This window comes from Diprion similis, chromosome 12, assembly GCF_021155765.1.
Source record: "Diprion similis isolate iyDipSimi1 chromosome 12, iyDipSimi1.1, whole genome shotgun sequence".
Lineage (NCBI taxonomy): Eukaryota > Metazoa > Arthropoda > Insecta > Hymenoptera > Diprionidae > Diprion > Diprion similis.
Window position 1 is genome coordinate 6,635,476 of NC_060116.1, and position 18,940 is coordinate 6,654,415.

Genomic DNA, 18,940 nt, shown 5'->3' on the forward strand with positions numbered 1-18,940 from the left:
GCTCGTACCTGATGAGAATTAAGAATTAATACGAAATTGGCTTGAAAATATAACACGAAGATGGAGAAGGGGGAAAAGAATGTAAAATAATATGACTTATCTAATGTTGCTCATTTATGAGTGGGTTTATTTGTTGAAATTTATTCACGCGGTTCTCGAATGTTTACTGTGGTACGAGGATAAGGTCAGTCACCATGTTTCAATGACATAAATTTAAGTGGATCAACCGTGCGAATTAGGCACACTTTTTAAACCGTCGTTTCGTAATGTTTCTGCATCGGCAAGTTTTAAACAAACTAATTTAATCCGCGTGAATGTTATGAAAATCAAGTATACGTACGTATAATTAATTTTTGAAAATTGACTTCAAACTTCGTGAGTAATATTCACGAGAATTGTCTGAGAAATTCTTACTTCAATCGTGTTTTTTATGCCCGAGCGTTATTTCGAATGAATGTAAGAAATATTCAACGGAACTTCCGCAGGAACATTCATGAAAAGTGTAGAATTTTCGATAAGTATTTTATTCTGAAGGTACGAGTACAACTTACATGAATAAGTGGAATAGAAATGCCTCTAAACAAAAACTTTGATCGGTCGAATAATTGCCCAGAACCAAATCAGGTAAGTGGAAATAAGGCGATCAGAGAAAAAACGAAAACACATATATGATGGCTGACTGGTGAATATTTGACGAAATAGATGTGAATAATGAATTGGAGTGTTCAATCGGAGAATCGAAGAACTCGGTCACGCGACACATCGATCAAGGAGTATCAGGTTACAGGGTTTTCAAGTATGAATAACGTGAATAATTTATTGCCGTGGAAGAACGTTTCTCGTTATATGTTCTCGGATATACGGCAATGCAGCCAATTGAAAATAGCGCGATCGATTTTTATCACTTGCCAAACGACGGACGTCACGCTGCACTCGCCCGACAAATGCATTTCGCATGCCAAATATGCCTGCGGCAGTAAGCATTGAAGCTCTTATCCTCCTCACTCGCCCTCGGATTTATTAAATTTATGGACAATCACGCGCCGCAGACAATTCAAATATAACGAAGCTGATAAAGGATACCGTCTGAAGTTTGACGGTAATAATTACAGCCAACCATACCGAACATTCTTTACACTTTTATAAGTACGTTCATATATATTTTGCACATTTTGACACCCAATTCCATCAAGACGAGATGCCGTTTATAATTCAGTCATCACCTGCACTGGGACTGACTGTATATAACCGACAAGAACGACGAGGTCACTTTAATGAGGCTAAGCTTCATAAATTTTTAGCTACGGAAGGTGAACTTTCTGCCGTAAAGAAAAAGGGGCAAAAAATGCTGAAATTTATTTAATGTGTGATTAAATGTTTCATTCAATTGATCGTGAAACATTATTTTTCTTTTAAAAATGAGATACATATTACACTCACAATCGTAAATAAAGCGAAGATTGAATCGTTTGACGAATCGAACTCTATCGTTTCGAAATTTTGACGAATTACTAGTCATAATACGCTTTGGAAATACGTTTGATTCTGTTATCAAAGGAGCAAAAAGATCAGAGTCCTGTGAAAAACGCGTTCTTTCAGTTTCATCTTTTCTGTGGGAGAACCGTAAGATTTGGAAAAGATGAAGAAGGAACAAGCGACTTTGCTTTCAAATGTAACCACGAGTACGCATATTTTATCAGCGTATTACATCGTGTGAAATGACTTCATCAAGTCGAATGTAATGGCAGAATTTATTAGCAGTTGAGTAGCGAAGGTGGATTCTGTAATTAGTTTTTGAATAAATTTCAGCCGTGCTAAACACTAGTTAGAATTCTCTTCAACTTCGCACGAATTTGTACGTACATATTATACCTGCAACTAATTCATATGTACATTCGCTTTTAAATCAAATTTTGACTCACAAATTCATTCATCCGCGGCCTTACATTGTTTTAAAGAATTAGAAAATTCAACGACGTTAATTCGACTTGCACGTGGTTTTTCAATGATACGGAACCCTGAAGCAAGGTCATACATACTATAAATAGTGGCAAAGAAATTTATACGGTGTGGCCCCGTGAGTAAGTAAAATATATGTTCATACATCGATACAACATTGACGTGAAAAACAACTGACGAATAAAGTGCCGTACCCTAGGATGTGGTCGAATTTACATATCGCCAACCTATATACACGTAGTATTACTCTATCATAAATATCTACCATGAAAAAACACTGATCAGAAAGATTTGTGGCGAGGAAAAAATAAGTTCGCCTCTTTTCTTCGAATGAAATTTAAAATACAGCTAAAAAGGTGGTACAGTCAGTCCTTACCGACCGAGTAAAATGTCACTTGTTTTTACTATTATAACAGTTTACGCAGCAGCGATATCAAAAGACCGCAGTCAGCGCAATTCAACATGCAAGCGCGAACTAAACTCTCGGATAACTTTTTGATTTCCTGCGAATATAACACCGACAAATGCATCCCTGCATCGAGTGGTAATTCAATTACAGGGGAATACATTTCTTGGTATTATTGTCGCGTGGAACTGACTTTAGTTTTGAACATTTGTATCCTGTATTGCAGTTAGAATTACGCTAACTGCGGTATTTTGACATCAGTAATGCATAGGCTTGAAATATCGTCTAAACTAAATGACATTTAACGCGATCCTGCCTCAAGGTGTACATAAAATGCTCCTTCATCTCACAGGGCCGATCAGGCTTGAACAATAGTAAACAAGATCTGCAAACAAACGAGGGTTGCAACCCCACCCCAAGTTGATTCTACCGCAATAATATCCCGCGCCGAGAAGATCCAGATCGCGGAGTGAAAATATCATCAGTTCTACGGCTTCGCCGCCGTCAAGCAGAGGCAGGGTGGTAAGGGTGGACGCATGTCCACCCCGGAAAACTCCCCTATGTACCTATGTCAGTATGCACAGACTTAAGGGCGTCGCGATGCATTATGCATGTGCGGTGAGACCGCTTCACGTTCGATCTAAACTGGGCAGCAGCAGGCGGTGGGCGCCTCAATCCTGTGTGTGTCCGTCGCTGCCGGGTGGATTTCGCGGTTTCCTCATTCGCTCGGTACTTCCTCGTAAATAGAAATAATAATACCGGGAATTTGAAGGCCGACTTACCCATGACTGCTACCTAAGTTTGTAGCCTAGTTCGTCGGTGACAATCATGTCGGTTCCTCTCAAACTGTCACTCAACTGTTCACTTTGAAATTGTTGGGAAACACAGCGCCCGACGCACGGAGAGAGCAACTCTACTCTCTCGACGCCACCCTCGCCGCATTCTGACGACGCGCCGCTCCGAACAGGGTTACTAGATAAATAGTACCGCGAGTTGCCGAAAGGAGGCGCACGGCGCGCACGCTGACCAAATGTAGCCAACCTCCCAACTACAATAGTCCCTATGTATTGGAAATTGTCCTTATGACGTCAGAGCCTGGTTGTCGGCGCCATTGAAAAAATTATTTTTGTACAAAATTGAAAATATGCATAGTGTCTCGTGAAAACTTGTAGATTTTTATGAAAATTTGTATATTTTGAGTAAAAAATCTCCAAGATACTACGATTTCGAACAAAAATTAACAATTCTTCACGAAAAACTATGCATATTTACCTACTATTTTGTACGAAATAATGGGAAATGTTTCAATTTCTGTAGAAAAGTCGTAGTAGTAGAAATTTTCACGACTATTATATAACGATTCCCAATAGTTTATACTTACGAATGTATGTATGAAGGACTCCAAAAAACATCGGAAACAAAATAAATTAGACGAAATTTTTACGTCTTATGTTATGTTTAACTTACAAATCGCTTGTATTTTACTGCAGTTTTTCTTTTTGATATTCTTGCACGTTTTGTGTTAGCAAGTTGTATTATTATAATATTAAATAGATTAATGTTTTAGCACGAATAACCTGCGAACTAAGGAGTCATTTTTTTCTTGTATTACATTTAATTTTTGATATTGAAAATCTCGCTCTCTTATTTCTAAAAGTTTACTGATTTGATTCAACTAAATCGCAGAGTCACCTTCAACTAATTCAGAAATTATATCGAGTATTTTCAACATTATTTCGGTGTCGTTCTGTTTCTCTGTCATATGTGCCAAGGGTAATTCCGTTACAGACGGGTCCATATAGCTCGATTTGAATCTATCGAGCATCTCAATCGAATGTTCGAATGTTTATGTAACCGTATCTGTAACAGTATTTCTAGCATCAGAATTTAGAGCTCAATTTTTACGAATTCGGCTTTTTATGAGCGTCAGAGCTGAGAAGGCTTTATCGAATATCGCGTTGCTCGTGCGATTGACGAGTATATTCAAAACGACTTTTTCCAGCTCTTTAGACACACCCTGACCGCTAGCATCGGTGTACTTATATACCGCAAGCCAAAACAGCGATTGAGGTACTAATATTATTAGAAACCATTTCGTAATTCCAGGTAATCAACAGGTTGTATAGGTATCATGACATGAGGACTGACAATGAATACAAACAACGAGGAAGAAAAAAAAAAGCGTCATTCGTATTCTATAATTTCAACATTGCTTACCCCTTGCCATGGTGGATTTCAACACACGGGCCACAGATAGCTGGGACGCCCCATTATTTATAAAGTTATTTTAGCTGCAATATATTACCGTAATGAATTCTCACTGATTGAATTCTGCACCCCCGCCCGCCGGTTCGACTGACTTCAAATCTGGCTGAAGCTAAAGTGCTGTCATCTATTGCTCGGTTCGGTGAATACCGGTGATGTTAAGGGGCGTAGCGTTGGAAATACGGCATTGACTAGGCACTACTGGAGATAGCTAACCCTCGGACTTAGGTCAACCGCGGTTATTCTATATGATCGAACACAACCAAAGATGCGTTCCGAATTGGCTGGCAGCGCTAAAAACGCCCCAAGATGTAAGCAGAGGCACTCACGAGCGCAGTAGCGCAAAAGAGATAAAGAATTATTTGCAGTATTGGGAGTTAATATCAAAACACACCCAGAATACAATCACTTCTGCGCACGGTAACTTGGAACTCTGCCGTTATCTCTGAATCGTTTCGCGTCGTATTTACGTGTACTCATTACCGTATATTAGCGCCGAGGAATGCTCAGTTTTATTCTACTCAGTGCTAACTTGATTTGAGTGAATCAAAGAGACATGCTCAACTTTCAGAAAAGAATGGCAAAGATCTGTAGTACCGGCACAACTGATGACTAACTATATTACGTTTTCTTAATCGACGACTAAGCGGTTGAGAGCAAATTTCATTCGGGGCTGTTTATCTTCAAAGAGGTCATCCAAGGGTTAATGCATGATAGACCCTGATGGACCTATTGTACCGGGTCCACTGTACCTAACGTGGAAATAAGCCACTTTGGCGCCTACAGATAGGCAACCGGGCAATACAAATTGGTTCGTGAGATCGCAATTTGTAACTCCGATTGCCTATTTGTAGGCGTCGAGATGGCATGTTTCCAAGCTTAGGCCCGTTGTCCATGGGCCCGGTATGGACCCGACGCGTTCGCCAGGCAATTTCGAAGTCAAATAAAAAAAAAAATTTGTAGCGGAACACAAAATGATCAAAATATCTTGTCACTGAACCCTTGCAGCTTATATAAAAAGAAAGAATTCAAGTGAAGTAGACTTTGAATAGACTTGAATCCACAATACGCTAGAAGACTCTTCACTTGATTGAATGAAAATTGGAAACTTAGAGCACATGTGCTCTAAGGTTGGAAATGCATTTACGTAGGTTAGGTAGATTACCGCCAGAGGTAGTAACTTTACGATAAGTGTTGGAATATTGTTATTGTCTGGTTAATTTACGTTGTCATTATTATGACTGTTTCGGTAGTATCAGTAGTATGTAAATCAGTCGCCCCTCATGGTTACAGCCTCCAGGAAGTTTATTTGATCACTGCGGAGCGCGCTGCGAAATAAAGATAAAAGTGCGATATGTCATGCCACCGACAACAAAAATTGACCACTAACAGATATCAGTGAAATTGCATTACAGTCTTTAGCTAGTTCGGATTTGTGATTTGATGTATACCGACATGCCGAAGGTAGATTTGAAAATCGTTTTACTCGGGAGTTCAAACGTCGGTAAAACGAGTCTGCTTGAACGATTTATAGACGATAGATTCAATGAAAATTTACCGAACCAAAGCGTGAGTACCCCACTATTGTACATCACACATACGACTACCATGGGTTCTCCTTTGTCACGAGATAACGGAACTGGGTGATCTCAGAATTACCAGCCCATCTAAGGACCTGCCAAACTGTATCATCCTTCCTATTTGCACCCTAACCAATGACGAAACTTTTTGTCAAATCAGAAATATTGTCAGAAATAAATAAAATGCCAATTTAAATTTAGAGAAAAACATATATATCATGGTTTCCCCACAGCGAGGCCACCCACTTTCCATTTTTCTTATACGCTGACACGAAAATAATTGTTTTATTCATTTTTAATGTGATCCACAGACAATAGGCGCAGCATTTGCTTCAAAAGAAGTCTGCGTTAATAACGTTAAATTTACTCTTGGAGTATGGGATACCGCTGGCAGTGAAAGGTGAGCGAGTAAAATTGATCTATTCACATTTTGAAACAGATGAAATTAACAGTGTAATTACAGATTAATTTTCCACATTGGGAATTCAAAAGTAGAAGCTAATAATGACGCAAACTAGAAGTAAAGTTTTCTCTATTCAATGCAGGTACCAATCCATGACAAAATTATATTATCGTGGAGCCAAGGCTGCAATTGTCTGTTACGATGTGACGAATTTAGAGTCTTGGGAACGGGCAAAATACTGGGTTAGAGAACTCAGGAGTGTAGAAGAGACGTGCGTAGTATACCTTTGCGGTACAAAAAAGGATATTCTAGACGAAGGCGCGACAGCAACCCCCGATCTGGACATTGTGAAAAGCTACGCAGCTGGAATTCAATGCAAATTCTATTTAGTATCTAATAAAACTGGAGAGAAAACATGTAAGTTACAAAGCACACCAAAGGGAATAGCTAGATATGAAGTCTTGGATTACTGAAAGAGAAACATGTCAAGTTTTCAGTTTAAAACATATAAATATTGTTACTAATTTCGTAGCATGACATTCGAAATTTTTAAACTATGATTTCAAAGTGATGCATCAAACTGTCATATTGTTATCACTTACATAGCATGTTATAATAATTTTCTGTATAATCTTACAGCTGAATTATTCGATGAAATATCCAAAGACTACATCTCAGATCCAGACAATCTACATTCAGTTATGGAGGCGATTACCTTGACTGCGAATTCAAAGACAGATTCTCGCTGCTGTACAATAGGTTGACAGGATGAAATCAAACATGACATTAAAGGTTTTAGGATGATATGATGATGTAAACAACGTATGTGTTACTATAAGTTAATATTGAAAGCACTGATTTTTGCCCAAATTTAAATTTGTAATTTTTTGTTATGTATAGATACGTACATTGTACGACAAGGAGATGAAGAATTATTTTCGTAAAATAAGTATGTATACCCAGGGTTATTCGATAAGTACAAGTAGTCGGTAATTGACATTACATCGATTTATGCACTTGAATAAAAGTTGCTTGTGATATTTTCAACTATACCAAATCGTAGTGCCAGAGGCAGTGTAATCGAATAGATTTGAAATGTATATCATTCAACGTCATTCGATTGTTTACTTTTTTATGTATAGGTTTCGTACCTAAGAGTGACTGCTTTGTAAGGATTCTAGTAACGACGTATCCTAGATTCGGTAAAATTACCACAAATATTTTTTGTGGAAGGCACAAAAAATATTTGTCGGATTGGAAAATGATGAGAAAAGATCGTCGGAAATTGGAAAATGATTCCAAGTGAAAAGACTATTCAAAGCAGAGTGCTCGATGAATCTTGTGCAAATAATATCCAGCAAATTCATTTGCTTTGAAAAGAATTGCATTAACCATTGTAGTGAATATGTGCCGAGTAAGATAAAGGTGCCCTAAATACTCCATGTTGTATTCGTAATAGTTTTAATGAAGTAATTTTTATCCTCTTGATATAAACTTTATAGCTACTTTGATAGTTTCCCAACACTTTCTAGACAATGGAATAAGTGTGGTTCTCACTGATATTTATGTTGATGCCAGATAAGCAAATTCATCTGCGATATTTAGAAATGAATGTAGTGTTGCAAAATATTAGGCCTTCTTCTATCCATGCTAATCAACTAGAATCTGTATCTTGAGCAATATCAATTTGCGATTTGTGTTTGCACATTGACTAATAATTATTGGATTCTCTTGTGGAGACAAAATGTTTAATGCTATTTGGATTAAATATGTCAACAAATATTGCATTATCTTATAATAAAACTTGGTTTACCTTTTTTTTTGTGAGGTCAAACTCTGATTGAAAATTTAGGAAATTTTCGCGCTTGCTTTTCAAATTGACACAAAGTTCGAGTGAAAATACTCAATATTAGAATTACATTATCAGTATCAATTTTATTATATTTGTATCTACTTTATTTTAAATTATGGTGGCCGGATTTTACAAATTAATCGTAAGATATTGCTACCGTTCTATCACAAGTCAGTTATTACTTATCAGAATTACACTCAATAACTATTGATTTCATATGTGTAGTCTCCTATGGAATGCCGAACTAACCAGTAGCTTTTTATAATAAGAATACCTGTACATAACAGATGTATCCTCGTCTGAAACCTGATTTTGTTATTTTACGATTCGAAAGACAAAATAAAAAATTTGGATCATCGCAATCCCTAGAATTTAGCTTCTTCACCTGTGCAATGAGTTTAGGATTTTAAATTTATACCGGTGGCTACTGTTTAAAAATAAATAGAATATATAATCTTTCTCCTCATGATTCATGTTGACTTTTACATAAGAGTACACTGCGCATATAAAGAAATTTCATAATAAAATCTTTCCCATAAAATTCTTCCTATTCCTTGCTTACATTTTCATATTCAGAAATCAAATAATCACATATTCATCGCTGTGAAATAGTAATATACGATAATTAACGTTTAAATTTAATTTTTCCAGTTTGAAAATCATAACGATATTTTAAAGTACCTCATTAGTACCTCGATACAATAAAACATCTTGACCTCTGCCTGAGGTAATATTCTATTCAAATAACCCATAATATTCGATGCACAGTTGTAGAAAAATGATGCTACGTAATCTGCTTCTTAATTAAAATTCATTTTATTAGTAACATTCATTCATAGATACGTTCAGACTAGTACAATAGATAGTTATTGAATAATTTATACAACGTACCGTTTATGCTGGTTCATAAATAGTCACATGGGGGAAATATTCTATTGATAATAATACCCGGATCTCACGCTGGAGAGATGTACTCGACACATTACTTAGCCTTGCCTTGGGCAGCGACCGCAGCTATTGCTGCCTTAACAGTCTCCTCATCGCCAAGGAATTTCATCGATACAACAGGTTTGAAATTCTCATCCAGTTCATAGACAAATGGAATTCCCGTCGGTAGATTGAGACCCATAATTTGTTCATTGCTAAGTTCTAAGAGAAAAAAAATCCCATAAATGTTACCATTTTGTTCGACCACTGAGATTAATTATTTTTCTGATGGAATGCAAATTCAACAAGGAAATATTTACCATCAAGGTGCTTCACGATGCCACGCAGACTATTCCCGTGCGCAGCTATGATGATCTTCTTTCCTTCCTTAAGCTGAGGAATGATGGTGTTGTTCCAATAGGGAAGAGTTCTCTCAATTGTCAGTTTCAAAGACTCAAATTTAGGGAATTCCTCGGGCTTGGGTTCCGCAGCATACCTCGGGTCCTTAACAATAGTCTCGTAATATTTGTGGTCAGGTTCCATGGGAGGTGGAGGAGTATCGAACGACCGTCTCCAAATCTGAACCTGCTCCTCGCCGTACTTAGCCGCAGTTTCAGCCTTGTTCATTCCGGTGAGTCCTCCGTAGTGGCGCTCGTTGAGACGCCACGTTTTTTCAGTTGGCAAATTCTCCTGGCCAATTTCTTTTAGTATAGCTTGAAGCGTCGTCTGAGCCCGAGTAAGCATCGACGTGTGAGCTACGTCAAAAGTGTAACCCTCCGCCTTGAGAGCTTTTCCAGCAGCAACCGCTTCACTCTTTCCTTTAATTGGGTTTAATCATCTTCTTATATTACGATAAATGTTGTTCTACCGAGTGGTTCAATTGATCAGCACTCGGTTCTACGTGAAATGTATATGCGACATTAACAATAAATAAGGTACAGGTAAATCGATAATTGGTTGGAAAAACAAGCCAGTATCGAGATGGTGTAATCTGTTAAAAATAAATAGGAACCAAGTTTTCAGTCGTGTTACGGTGTTTTCACAGAAGACTCTTATGGTTTGACAAATCACAGGAGACGACCTTTTGCCCTTGAGGAACCGACATGCCCGTACACACCCGCCATTGTAAGAGTTAAAGCCGGAGTCTTACAATTAGCTTCTCTGCTGGGAGTGAAAATGCAATTAGTTTCTTACCCTTCTCTGATAAACCAGCGTCGAACCATCCGCAGAAAAGATTCAGCTGATTCCATTCGCTCTCGCCGTGGCGAACCATGACAATTCTGTACTTGGACATTGTGGAGGCGCAAGAACAGTTCAGATCACGTCTATACCGCACAAATTTATTCGGTGAACTGATGGTAGAGATGGTGCTGAGGCCACTACCCAGAGCAGCCGGAGAAGGGGACAAAGTTTCATCTCGAGGGGGGATAACAGGCGCGTTCCCACCATCGCGATTTTTTATCGGAGTCGTAGGTGTAGACATCCCAACGCACGCGTTCTAGTTCCGATTTTCAAAATTTGCAGGTGGTAAAATCTGCGTGCACTTTTCAGTGAACTGCACGTATCAAATCAGAGATTCGGCATTTGGCGATGTGCAATTACTTGGGTTGAAAGAATTTCACTTAGAATTGTTAACGTATTGTATTTAACAAGTTTTCGCAAACAGTTTCACATTTGAGTTAAAAACTCCTTGAAATTGGGTTTAAATCTTGCGCAAGAAATTTGAAATCTCTAGCTTTGTTCATATTTACATTCTCAAATATTCTTGATAATTCTTATCAATTTGTCGTCTAGTCAATGTATTCTTTGGCAACTTTGTTAAGATAATGTTTAGTTCGTGACGGTGTACTAATCCGTTATGGAATTGGTGTAGGTAATTTCCAAGCAATGCTCTTATCAATGTGAGGATTATGGTATAAGGGCGATGTGTAAATTATCTTGAAATTTGACAACACAAGCACATCAGTGTATTGTGGGTTGCCGATACGCAAAACTACAGGCGTTATTTACGGCAAATTTTGAAACATGACAAATAAGTCAGACGACACACAGCCATTGACACACAGCCTAAAATTCCACAAAATGCGATGCCAAGTTAAGTTATAAAGATTGTAACTTGAGGATTCCTCTTAGCCTAGGTGAATATCGGAACGCCTCATCATCGTCCTCCGTATGAGTTTTGAGAGATTTTCGTTGCTGCTCCGCTTTGATACGGTTTCCACACAATCAGTTTACATTTTACAAGAAAGCACAGAATTTGATTTATCACCCCAGCTGCCAGAAAATACACGTACTTTGTCAAATTGCAGTCATTGAGTATTAATAGGCGATAAATATCCATTCTTGAAAAAAAATTTATTACGCAATTTCAAAATCGGTACCAAATGTAAAGTGCATTTTACCTCATTCGTATTACATCGCCATGGAAGATGCCACACGTCATACCTAACGTTACTTATGACCTAGCGCCTCTGTTGGACTTTTCCAAAGCTTGATGCAAGTACATGGATGCAAGTGGGTTTTTCATTTCGCTAAGAGGTACCGTGCACTGGCTGTGCGCTGGATTGATACCATGAAAATAGTCTTAATCAGTGATCTTAACCGAAGAATGCATGTCTCGACAAGCCGGACCCATCTTTATTGAATCCCACGTGGTACTTTCGGAAATGAATCAGTTGAAAGTTTATGAATGTGTTATGAACCACAAATAAAACTAAAACTAATAGAAGTGATTGAAACAAAATAAAATTAAACTGTCCAATAAACTCTAAAATGTTAAAAAAGCAAGTAAACACATAGTACATACATACATTGGTGTATTTGCGCTAACGGACTACAGTCACGAAGGAATAAGACTTTGTAACCATTTTGCTCGCAGTAAAAAGAGGCGAAAGAAGAAGAAAAAGAAGAAGAACCATCGTACGATCCTTCATGGCATGGGGTGACAAGCTTGTAGGTTAAGTCTCTTTATCGCTCAACGGTACAAGATTTGAGAAATTATCATTTAACGTCAAGTTGTCCGTGCGGATATTATCTATGAATTGCAAAATAATTTTGCAATACATTTGTATTGTACATATAGCATACGATTTACAATCAGAGTTCCAATTTGCAGCTATCGTATTTTGCAAGCTATTAAGTACACACAGTTTTTCACCATCATCGTGATTGTTCTTTTCGATCCTCAGAGTACTTGTTTAATTCGAACTAAACCGCTCGTCAATAAATTGATTCATACCTGCACTAGAGAATTGAAAACGGGGTCATTTACCGGCGTCTAAATCAACGTCATTGTATCGTTGAAGAGTAGAAGTCAATCAATTACATACGTATACGGCGTATGCAGAGAAAGCTCGAAAGAAGATTTGTCAAGTCACGTCAAATATCCTTTAGTCATCTTACGTCACCGATACGTCTAGTGGTCGAATAAGATATAAATACCGACGTCTTAAGATACGCGTCAATTTCGCGCATAGTTTTTGCATTGAGCATTAGACATCATTGATCACTAATCTATTTTAGCGTGACGCAAGAAATTTACGCGGAATTCATATTTTAACGTGATTACTACAATTTCCCTCCAAAGAAATATAATTGAACAGAACAGTGTGTTAGATCCGATTTTAATATACATATATAAAAGAATTAACTATTTGTTTAACCTGTCTCCCATTGTAATGGTTTAATGACTGACATCGGTTATGTCAACAGTTTGTTTACAAGTTACATAGTAAATGCAATGGAAGTTAGCGGTGCTGAAAAGAAACCACCGCCGAGTAGTATTTCGAAAAAGTGTTGCCACCTGGAAGCTGGAGACCTGAATATTACCTCGACTTGGAAAATTGTCAATGAAAAATTACTCCACAATACAATTTCTACTGCCAGCTTCAAACAATCGCCTGGAAGGTAAAATAAATTTTGTAATACATTGGGAAACTGAATGCATTAATACATACGTATTACACAATACACATTTGAAAAGTTGAAAACAACTTATAAATGTCATAAGTATAAGAGTGCTGTAAAAGCATGATTATGATTTAAGAAAGGGACTTGGAAAATATATAGCTTACTTATCGCCAACGATTCAATCTATTTCTATTTTTATTTACGCAGAGCAGAACTAGAGGATGTAGTTTCACTGGAAACATGTATAAGACTGGAAGGAAATGTGCATGACAAAAGGGAGCCGTGCAACATTGATATTAAGTTGAATAATGGTCAAAAAATAGCGAGGATTGCCATAGTCTCGGAGGCGTTTCTAATCGAATTATACAAGCAATTTGGAGAGTATGTCAGTACCGCACATGCGGAATTCATTGATGAATTTGAACATAGTGCTGTATATTTTGCAGACGTATGTCTGAATCCACCCACGCCGGAAGTTAGCATCAAGGTAACTTATAAAATCATTCCTTAATTATTCAAACAAATTTTAAAGATAATGGTGAACAATGTGTGCACTGGTATAAATTATGTCTCTTTTTATAGTTTGCCAGACTGAAGAATCCTAGTACAGCCATGTGGTTGTATGGAATACGAATTTCTCTTACAGAACCTGAGCCAAGTACAAAGTCTCAAGAATTTGATTACAACGTTATAGGTGAATTATTGCAAACTAAAGCTGGATCGTCACCAAAGTCTGCAGATTGGGCGAAAAAGATTCTGGAAAAATCAGAGGCTCCAATAGAGAATATAAATCCTGAGCTTGACTCCTTTTATCAAAACTTTATGGGCATCAATTTAGACTCATCGAAGCACATACATTTTCATCATAGGCAAGATTCTCGGACGTCTGCACCTAGGAAACAAAATGTGGAATGTATTGGTGATTCTGCAGATATTCTTGATTCCAACTTCAAAACATACATTGACGATAGGCTGAGAGAGATGGAGGAAAGACTTGCTCAAAGGATAGACACAATAAATTATAAAACAAATGAAAAATTGGATGATATCATCAGATTACTCAGTAATAGACAAAATTGAATAATTGCAGTACATTAAAAAAGTACAGCAAATCCAACTGGCTCTATTTACCGGAGAAAAAAGGGTAAAAAGTTTATCAATAGACAAATGAGTAATTTTTAACTAATTCATCATAGGTATATCATTTATCTAATTCCTCTAGCTGTGTGTATGGTTATTTCACATCGTTATGTAATTAAGTATGTACTGTAACATATACTATACAAATTCTGTACATATACTTGATGCAAAGCATATTGCTATTCACACGTTTTTTTTTAGATCCTTTAGATCTTACATGATGTACTTATAAACAGGAGTGAACGGATCAGAGTTACATATGAAGCCGAGGGTTCATTTTATATATGATTTTGATAGAACTAATTGTAGTAGGATTAGAAAAAACCCGTAGCTCCCACCCTTTTCATGTTTCTAGTCTAAGATTGCCCTGCTTCAGATTTATGCTCCGTTAACACAAGCTAAGATATACATTAGAAATTTAATCATTTTTCTATCTAAATAAAACATGAAACACAACTGCTTTTCATCTACCTTGCAACATTGCTAATCGAATTGTCAAACATGTAAGAAAGTGTTTGCAGGTTTAGATTTTTGCGTCTAAATTTTTTTCTAAATTGCTTCATAACATTTATTAAAAAATATTACACTGTTCAACTGCAATATGGAATTGGAGTACACAACTTGCTAGTAAAATAGAAATTGCATCTTTAAAACACCTCGCATTTGAGACTATCTCTATCTAAATTTAAGCAAAGAATTTTTCAAATATCCATTCAAATAATGCAAAATTTCTCAGTCATATTTCAGGAACCATCCTTAACCATCCCTTTTCGGTATTATTTTGATAGAAAATGTAGAAGCAAAGAATTTTTCAAATATCCATTCAAATAATGCAAAATTTCTCAGTCATATTTCAGGAACCATCCTTAACCATCCCTTTTCGGTATTATTTTGATAGAAAATGTAGAATATAATTTTCAATGCCATGTAAGTCACGATAATGTTATGATTAGATTGAGATATCTTTCAGAAAAATTACCTGGGGCCAACATATTTAGGATATCAATTTCAGATTGGAGTCAAGGATAAAACAGAAATGTATCGTATTATTTTAAATACAAGTAAACTTCTGATGCCGACTTTATTTCAAGAATTGTTTTCTGAATGTAATACGAGGATGACTCCATGTATTAGTTAAGTACAAAGTTGACTGAAATTCAGAATGATACGGTTTTTGTAATAAAAAAAAAAATATTCACAAGTATTCAAAGAGAATACTCATAATTGAAATCTATTTGCAGCCATTCGAACATGACCATCCAAATTATTATAATAATTTATAATTACACTGAAACACTGTAGTGAGATATTTACCATAATTCTATAGTTTATGTGACAATTGTATAAGATATCTGTGATCGACTAGGAGATGCTGTAGTATCTCTGAAATATAACGAGGTGAGTGCTAATCAAGTTATCCCTATACAACTGCTTACTTCTGCTAAGAGTTTTGGTTCGATTAGCATTCCACAGTTGGCAAACCACTTATAATTTATAATGATTCGTATACTATTTGGCTTTGAATAATTGTTTTTGGAAATAATTTTATTGTCGATTTCCAATGCAACAGATATTTATGTAAATAAAGTTTTGTCCACATGCTCAGGTTGAATTAAGATAAGTAGACTTTCATATGTATAGCAAGGAATGCTGTTTTTAGACAGTATAAGATATAAATAAATACTTTTGAAAACATCTATTATTTATGTTTATTCGGTTATCATTCGGTTTATTAAAAAAAAAAAAAAAAAAATTCTGAACAGTTTGTATGCACGATATGGTCAGCATTCATTTTTTTCGAGAACTCATTTCTCAGCATCGAGGTCAGAAATCACTGTGAAATGTTTTTTGACAGCTTGATGCAAACATTCTACAGAACGGAATGAATTCATAATTTCATTTCATTCATAAATAGATCATGCCTGCACTCATTGTTTCCTGAATGGGACAGACTGTTTTTTTTCGAACAAAAATAAACTTTCGAGCTAGAATTGTTGACTTTATATGAAATATCAAAAAATCATGGAAATATGCTCACAAAATTAACGATTTACTTGCATAGTCCAGGTTCATTGTGGGTTTTTCAATAACAATAATTAATATGACTTGAATTAAATGGAATACTGCCCTCAAAAATACTAGGTGAATTTGGTATTGTGCTGACGAATTTCACTGGTCGTTTATAGATTGTTCGTATTCGCTTAAATAAAGTTGACTGTTTTTTATGGAATAAAATGCAACTAAGCAATGTCTATACAAACTAACAAATTTACTTTTATTATATTTATAATATTGCAGCGGAGCATAGTAAACTTTCATACTTAATAAAAGACCTAGCTCATAGCACAAATGAATTCTCACGAGAAAAAATATAGATAGTCGGATCTATGAATGACAAAATGTTTTCGCACAATTTATGTAATGGAAAAAATGAAACAAGAAAAGAGCTACAACATACAGATAATACAAAACGTTTTTGTACATAATCGCAATTTGTGTATTATGTACCATTCACGGCTCATTCCAAATCGATAATGGCAATGAGAAAAAAAATGTCCCTGTGGAGAGCTTTAGCAAAAAAATAAACTAATCACTAAGTAGACCCATCTTTTTCTTGAACCACTTTAGCACCATTTGTATCAGGTGGATCAAAAACATGTAATTGTTGCCGCCATAGTTTTACCATCCCATCCCATCCCCTTCGGCTACATTTAATGTTTTTTGGAGGGGTTTTTGGATGTTCTTTAGCACGGTTTTTTCTGAAATATTAACATACAATGTAAAAAAAGGAAGAAAAAATTAACAGCGTTTTAAATCATTAAATACGCTGAAATTCTTAGTCTAGAAAGTATTTATCATGCGATTGAGTTATTCTAATCACCCATAAAGCTTGGGAAACTATATTTTGTGCAAATACACTCCTTACTTTGGTATAGATTGGATATATCTGTCATATCCGATTGTATTTTTTCCATAATCAATGTCCTTTTGTCTTCGTGCCAATGTGGAGGGATCAGTTTCATATTCAATTTTCCTTTTGCTGGTATTTGACGAATTTGTACTTGAGCTAGAACTGCTGTTATGTCTATTTCGGGATATTTTTGCTGGTAAAGAATTGAGGCTATCTTCTCTTGGCCTTTTGCCTAAGGTCGGCGAGTTATCTTCTTTTATTTCGTTAAATGCTTGGTCTGCATTACCTTTGGCATCAATGTCTGTCATTTTATTTCTACAAAGTAACACATCAGCAAAACTACCTTTAGGCTCATCATTCATCCTCAAACAGTTGACATTTGGCTTAGTAGTCTCATGATCGTTGCAGGTATTGTTGGTTGGCTCTTCAGCAACACAGGGTTTTGTACTGTTTGATCGAATTTCAGCACTCAACTGTCTGATTGTGTGACTAACAGCTTCATTTAGAAGAGCGTCTTCCTCTTCATCAATAAGATGTAACCAAGATTGGGATATTTCATCCTCAACTTTAGTTGCAGCTCTAATATCCATTGTGCTGTTGTGAAATCCGACTGCGAACGAAAACAATATAAATTATGACTATGAGAATCTTGAGTGACAAATGTTTACTGTAATTAATAAGCTAGTGCTTGAGGGTCATTGCAGTACAAAATTGAGAATCAATAACCTAAAACTGTTTGGGAATATTGAAGAGTAAGTACCGTGAAGCTGCCTAACTGTTCTTTGGCAAATCTACAAAGATCTGGGCAAAACGATATCTTGCGCTTCATAACTAATTTCATACAGCTAATGAAAGGGCAAAACTATTTCATTAATAGCATGAATATATTAAAATGAATAATGTATACCTTCAGTGATTGTGTTGAACTCTCGAATATTATTACCACGGTTTGATGCGCCAGGTGTGATGAATACTATTTTCATAACAGTACAAGGTGATGTATTTTAGCGATTATTGTAGAACATGATAACTGCACTCGCGATAGTTATATTTACAGTTCGAATAACGTAAATATCGACGTGTTCCAAAATTGAAATCAACTAATTGTAAGTAGGTATATAGTAAATGCAGAGAGATAAATGCTACCGAGCGTATTTGGCGGCAAACTTTAGCCATGAAAATTTAGCCATCACCGATCATGGATCACGCTTACAATGTACGAAGTTAGACGTTATTTCGGAAGCCAGTCGTTGACGGAAGAATTCAAAGACCTTTACCGTAGGGTAAATTTTCTTTACCAGTACTCGGCGGATAAGTAGGTCTTGGTAGTCCCAGAGGATCTAGCCATAAGAAATTGTTTTTGAAAAGTCACTGGGGGCGGGTTTTGTTGTTCATAGTCTGACCGCTAAAAAGCGTTGACAGGTAAAGATGTTCAAAGCTAACGCGTGTCAAATTGTAGACGTTACTATGGGTGTCGTATTCGTATACTTCAACTTTCTTCGAGAACCTGACAGGAACGTATGCGTCCACCACACGGGTGGAGATTAACTCTAATGGTGTGGCAAAAGCTAGTGCTCCTTTCCGCCAC

At 36.5% G+C, this 18,940-nt stretch overlaps 5 protein-coding genes across 12 annotated transcripts in view; 2 read left to right on the plus strand and 3 right to left on the minus strand.

Annotated features, from left to right (window-relative positions):
- Window positions 1-3,311, minus strand: part of LOC124413485 (alpha-1,6-mannosyl-glycoprotein 2-beta-N-acetylglucosaminyltransferase) — a 49,625-nt gene extending 46,314 nt beyond the window's left edge. For 3 of the 4 annotated variants that reach the window (XM_046894089.1, XM_046894087.1, XM_046894085.1), the window contains exon 1: window positions 3,148-3,311. The gene's annotated coding sequence lies outside the window, so the exon portion shown is untranslated. The remainder of the gene's footprint in view (window positions 1-3,147) is intronic. The other variant, XM_046894088.1, reaches the window with a different exon arrangement.
- A 2,501-nt stretch (window positions 3,312-5,812) lies between these two features.
- On the plus strand, window positions 5,813-7,821 carry LOC124413170 (ras-related protein Rab-24-like). Its single transcript, XM_046893564.1, has 4 exons — window positions 5,813-6,199; window positions 6,522-6,610; window positions 6,756-7,030; window positions 7,253-7,821. Exons 1-4 carry the CDS (start codon window positions 6,074-6,076, stop codon window positions 7,375-7,377), a joined length of 615 nt encoding a protein of 204 aa, XP_046749520.1. The 5' UTR covers window positions 5,813-6,073; the 3' UTR covers window positions 7,378-7,821.
- Window positions 7,822-9,265: 1,444 nt separating this feature from the next.
- LOC124413028 (phosphoglycerate mutase 2) lies at window positions 9,266-10,766 on the minus strand. The gene is made up of 3 exons (XM_046893329.1): window positions 10,587-10,766; window positions 9,713-10,210; window positions 9,266-9,614 (listed from the first exon to the last, which is right to left on the minus strand). The coding sequence occupies exons 1-3, from the start codon at window positions 10,684-10,686 to the stop codon at window positions 9,448-9,450; spliced, it is 765 nt and encodes a 254-aa protein (XP_046749285.1). The 5' UTR covers window positions 10,687-10,766; the 3' UTR covers window positions 9,266-9,447.
- A 1,234-nt stretch (window positions 10,767-12,000) lies between these two features.
- On the plus strand, window positions 12,001-15,182 carry LOC124413036. 3 transcript variants are annotated; one of them, XM_046893347.1, is made up of 4 exons: window positions 12,001-12,344; window positions 13,104-13,298; window positions 13,509-13,788; window positions 13,884-15,182. In XM_046893347.1, the coding sequence occupies exons 2-4, from the start codon at window positions 13,132-13,134 to the stop codon at window positions 14,379-14,381; spliced, it is 945 nt and encodes a 314-aa protein (XP_046749303.1). In that variant the 5' UTR covers window positions 12,001-12,344; window positions 13,104-13,131; the 3' UTR covers window positions 14,382-15,182. The 3 variants fall into 3 exon arrangements, with proteins under 3 accessions (XP_046749303.1, XP_046749304.1, XP_046749302.1); XM_046893348.1 differs by having other exon boundaries at window positions 13,514-13,788; XM_046893346.1 differs by lacking the exon at window positions 12,001-12,344 and having other exon boundaries at window positions 12,905-13,298.
- A 1,253-nt stretch (window positions 15,183-16,435) lies between these two features.
- LOC124413037 (histone RNA hairpin-binding protein) lies at window positions 16,436-18,604 on the minus strand. 3 transcript variants are annotated; one of them, XM_046893349.1, is made up of 3 exons: window positions 18,260-18,596; window positions 17,368-17,962; window positions 16,436-17,200 (listed from the first exon to the last, which is right to left on the minus strand). In XM_046893349.1, the coding sequence occupies exons 1-3, from the start codon at window positions 18,333-18,335 to the stop codon at window positions 17,035-17,037; spliced, it is 837 nt and encodes a 278-aa protein (XP_046749305.1). In that variant the 5' UTR covers window positions 18,336-18,596; the 3' UTR covers window positions 16,436-17,034. The 3 variants fall into 3 exon arrangements, with proteins under 3 accessions (XP_046749305.1, XP_046749306.1, XP_046749307.1); XM_046893350.1 differs by having other exon boundaries at window positions 18,264-18,592; XM_046893351.1 differs by having other exon boundaries at window positions 17,108-17,200; window positions 17,361-17,962; window positions 18,260-18,604.
- Window positions 18,605-18,940: the final 336 nt, after the last annotated feature.

Bases quoted from the DNA above. Each gene is read 5' to 3' on its own strand.
- LOC124413170 (XM_046893564.1), top strand. From the start codon at position 6,074: ATGTATACCGACATGCCGAAGGTAGATTTGAAAATCGTTTTACTCGGG. The intron at 6,200-6,521 runs GTGAGTACCCCA...TGTGATCCACAG, and splicing joins AAAATTTACCGAACCAAAGC to ACAATAGGCGCAGCATTTGC. The intron at 7,031-7,252 runs GTAAGTTACAAA...ATAATCTTACAG, and splicing joins TAAAACTGGAGAGAAAACAT to CTGAATTATTCGATGAAATA.
- LOC124413028 (XM_046893329.1), bottom strand. From the start codon at position 10,686: ATGTCCAAGTACAGAATTGTCATGGTTCGCCACGGCGAGAGCGAATGG. The intron at 10,211-10,586 runs GTAAGAAACTAA...ACCCAATTAAAG, and splicing joins CGCTGGTTTATCAGAGAAGG to GAAAGAGTGAAGCGGTTGCT. The intron at 9,615-9,712 runs GTAAATATTTCC...TTTTTCTCTTAG, and splicing joins CATCGTGAAGCACCTTGATG to AACTTAGCAATGAACAAATT.
- LOC124413036 (XM_046893346.1), top strand. From the start codon at position 13,078: ATGACTGACATCGGTTATGTCAACAGTTTGTTTACAAGTTACATAGTA. The intron at 13,299-13,508 runs GTAAAATAAATT...TTATTTACGCAG, and splicing joins TTCAAACAATCGCCTGGAAG to AGCAGAACTAGAGGATGTAG. The intron at 13,789-13,883 runs GTAACTTATAAA...CTCTTTTTATAG, and splicing joins CGCCGGAAGTTAGCATCAAG to TTTGCCAGACTGAAGAATCC.
- LOC124413037 (XM_046893349.1), bottom strand. From the start codon at position 18,335: ATGAAAATAGTATTCATCACACCTGGCGCATCAAACCGTGGTAATAAT. The intron at 17,963-18,259 runs GTATACATTATT...TTTCGTTCGCAG, and splicing joins GTTCAACACAATCACTGAAG to TCGGATTTCACAACAGCACA. The intron at 17,201-17,367 runs GTAAGGAGTGTA...TTAATATTTCAG, and splicing joins TATATCCAATCTATACCAAA to AAAAAACCGTGCTAAAGAAC.